The 3,749-nt window shown below is 33.3% G+C and overlaps 1 protein-coding gene across 1 annotated transcript; it reads right to left on the reverse strand.

Moving 5' to 3' along the window:
* Positions 1-1,146: 1,146 nt before the first annotated feature.
* Positions 1,147-3,350, reverse strand: LOC109240336 (inositol oxygenase 2-like). The gene is made up of 2 exons (XM_019406963.1): positions 3,188-3,350; positions 1,147-2,417 (listed from the first exon to the last, which is right to left on the reverse strand). The coding sequence occupies exons 1-2, from the start codon at positions 3,348-3,350 to the stop codon at positions 1,405-1,407; spliced, it is 1,176 nt and encodes a 391-aa protein (XP_019262508.1). The 3' UTR covers positions 1,147-1,404.
* Positions 3,351-3,749: the final 399 nt, after the last annotated feature.

Here is a 3,749-nt window from a genome sequence, read left to right on the forward strand (position 1 = left end):
GGGCAGTTGATCCCTTTCTGCCTCTGGAAAATATGGATAACTAGGAATAACAATTGTTTCAATAGCAAAAGAGACCTAATTTCATAAAAAATGCTTTAGCCAAAGCCATAGAGTACATTCATGTAGTAGGAGGATGTCAAGGAAAACCCGACTTGGTCACTCAAATCAAATAGCACTCCCTAAAAAAACCCACTACAAACTCAACACTGGCGGTTCAACCCTCCAAAATGGTCTAATGGGAGGTCTGGGCGGGGTAATCAGGAATAGCAGGGGGGATTGGGTAATGGGCTTCATGGAAAAGATAAGCCGTACTAACATACTATATTGTGATCTAACAGTCTTGATGCAGGGGCTAAAGATGGCGATAACAAATAACCTCCTTCCTCTGAAGGTTAATTTGGATTCAACTCAGGTAATTTATTGCATCAATAACGGTAATCTAATTTATGACAATTTGATATGTGAATGCAGGCCACTACTTCTCGTAGCACTGGACTATCCACCAGTTAGCCATGTCTTAAGAGAAGCAAATAGAATCGCGAACAAGCTAGCATAGGAAACAGGGAAGTGGACTGAAGTGGGTAGAAACTTTTTGGTAGTTCCGCCGGTGTTTGTCAATGAAAAACTATGGGCAGACACCCTAGGAACTATTTTTGAAAGAAAAACAATGGTTTGTAATATTCCTAATGTAGCAAAAGGCTACTTTTTGTTTGTGGACGCAAATAGCATACTGCAAATTGTAATTGACACTAACTAATTTCTGTTTTATATAATATATCAATTTAACCAAAAAAAGAAAGATAAATAATCAAGCACATGCATGTTACGATATTTAAAAATTTCATGTGATTGTTGGATAATTTCAAGTGGCTTTGACGATCTTAGCAGCAGTCCAGGAATAATCTTACTATCATAATTATACAAGTTTATTAATTATGTAGGACCAGCTTACAATTTAATTTCTTTTCCGACCTTGAAAATGTTGGATACAATTGGACTATCCACAATTTACAGAGTATATTTGTTAACAAGATTGTCAATAATATATTCTTATATCAGAATAATATGTAAAGAACAATGATATATATATAAATATTGTTACAAAGATAAAAACAGAATAATGATATATTCAATTCATTATTAATATATAATATAAATATTGTATACCATTTTATAAATATCATTTTTTATGAACAAGTATTTCTAATAGGAAAAGAATGGATATTTACATATTTCCCATTCCATTTCCGATATGGGACTATTAAGTCTCCTTATTTTCACTATACAACATCCTCTTTTAACACATACTCCTCAATCTGAGATGGTTTTTTTTTTCTTTACACAAATTTTACAACTTTATACCATATATAGACAAATTATATTTACAACTCCTCATCACCTTCTTCACCACCTTAGCTTTGCTGGAAAATATTTTCCAATGAGAGACATGTAGTAAGGCTTGACTTCTTCCACATTAACCCTAACTTTCCTTTTGCTATACAAATCATATTTATTAAAAATATGAAGCCACTTCAAATTCTCCTTATCTTCTTCATTCATTAAATGTTTGTAAGCTCCAGATTTATGCAATGGATAAAATGAATGATATCTTATGATAAAAAGTCCAGCTGATGGCAATGTTGTACCATTCTCTTTTGCAACCATGTACATATAATCATCATGACCCCATGACATCATAACATTTTCTAGTCCACAACCCTCAAAATAAATTCCATTTTTAGTGTTGTAAATTGGGTTGTTAAAATCTTGATTTTCTTTGAAGTATTTGTGATGAATAATTGATTCATCAAATGCACATCCAACAGGGAATGTGTCACCTACAACTGCCCATTGAGGAAGCCCTCCAAACTTAGGTAAAACAAGAATTTTCCCTAAGTCATGAATTAGGGCAGTTAAATGAAGCCATTCTTGATTTGGATAATCTTTTCTAATGGCTTCAGCACTTTGTAACAAGTGTTGAATTTGGGGCTCGTCTAAATCTGGATCACTGTCATCGACAACATCGTTGAGTAATTCACAACATTCCCATATGCTCATTTGTGCCTTGTCTAAATTTGCATACTCTTGTCTCATTTTCTTGACAAAGTCATAGGTTTGATGTATGTGTTGTGTTTTGTAGAAATTTTCTACCCCTTGTTGCCTTGCACTTTCTGCATTATTGTAGTCCCTAAAATTATGGCCAAATGCATTGGTTTGGGGTACCATAAATTGATCACCCTCTAATGCCAATTCTTTTCCATTTTCATGGATTTTTTTTTTTCCTCTACTTGGATATTCATTTCGTGAATAAAAAGTAGAGGCAAATAGAACCACAGCAAGGACCACAACCTTAAATTTGAGAAAGTAAAGCAAAGCAAAAGAGGGACAATCAAGAAGCAAAGAAGGTAATAAACTTTGTTTTTTTTACCCTTTTTATCTCTAGAAAGAATGGAAGTTATGTGATGTGATATTTAGGTAAAAAAAAGGTTTAGTATTTATAAGTGCTTGAAATTAAAGTCTCAACGTCCTTAGTTATTCCTTTCTAAAAAATCTCGAGCTAGATAATCTTTTCACCTCCCAAATTTTCTTAAGTTAATTATCCACTTAACAAGTGTTTGGATTATTTACATTTGAGGATAAAGATCAATTAGCTACCTATTTGGCTATATCTTATGCAAATAATCTGATCCAATATTGATTTTTGCTAATCGCGAATATTTTCAGTGGATATAGATTTAAAATCACTAATAACCAACCATTATTACCACTAAGGAGAAAACATTACTCACACTATCAGTGTAATTTGACGACTCTAGTTGTTCGGTACCATCGAAAACTCTTGTAACATGACCAAAGAAAAGAAATAGTTTTCCCATTGGGCTCGATATCAACCGTGTATAATCTAAACTAAATTCCAAAATGCAATAAAAGATAAAAACACATTAATATTTAAATTAAATTAGTTTGATTGGATTAGGACAACGAATTGGGTAAATGAGAACAAATTACCACAAAAGACTTCTCGTGATGATCGTAAAGGTTGTCGAGAATAGTCTCGTCGCTGAAACTTATTTTTATTTAGAAGTTGCCACGAAATATTATTTTGATTTTAGTTGCCATAAAAATTACCCACTAAAAAATTGACTAGTTAAGAGAGGTTTTCCACCATAGCTTCATCTCTCTTTACCTTCTTCCCTTTTCACCTTCTCACTCAATTTTCTTGATTTTTCCCTTAACTCTTCCCCTTTCTTCTCCACTATTAAATTCTTTATAGCTTTTGTTATCTCCTCTGCTTTCACTTTTCCATTTTCATCTCTATGTACTTCTAAACCAACACCAAGTTCCACCATATATCTTGCAGCTATAAATCATCCTATTAGAATCGAAAAGAGCAGATTCATGCGAAAGCTAGTAAAGCAAACCTTGAAAAGCAGACAACAAAAGAGAAATATATCAAAAGAGACAAAAATATTTAACGTGATTCGATCAATTTGACCTACATCCACGGGCCGAGATGAGCAATCCACTATATAAAAGAGAGTACAAAATATCGAGAGAACAACCTCACGAAGAAGCACAAACAAGTGACACACTAATACTTGTCCCGTAGAGTTCTCCCCCTAAACACGACTCTCAAAGCCCATATGGCTACATTGTGGATGTTACTGAATGAGAAGGAAAATCTTCAATTTATAGAACTCTAAACCTTTTCCAACAAGAAAAAGGACTAGCCAAATATGAGAGATTTA

This window comes from Nicotiana attenuata, unplaced genomic scaffold, assembly GCF_001879085.1.
Source record: "Nicotiana attenuata strain UT unplaced genomic scaffold, NIATTr2, whole genome shotgun sequence".
NCBI lineage: Eukaryota > Viridiplantae > Streptophyta > Magnoliopsida > Solanales > Solanaceae > Nicotiana > Nicotiana attenuata.

What these genes read in the sequence shown, in the direction of transcription:
- LOC109240336 (XM_019406963.1), bottom strand. Translation starts at nt 3,350, where the DNA reads ATGGTGGAACTTGGTGTTGGTTTAGAAGTACATAGAGATGAAAATGGA. An exon ending in GAAGGTGAAAAGGGAAGAAG is followed by an intron (nt 2,418 to 3,187) that starts GTAAAGAGAGAT and finishes GGTAAAAAAAAC; the next exon opens with AAAGTTTATTACCTTCTTTG.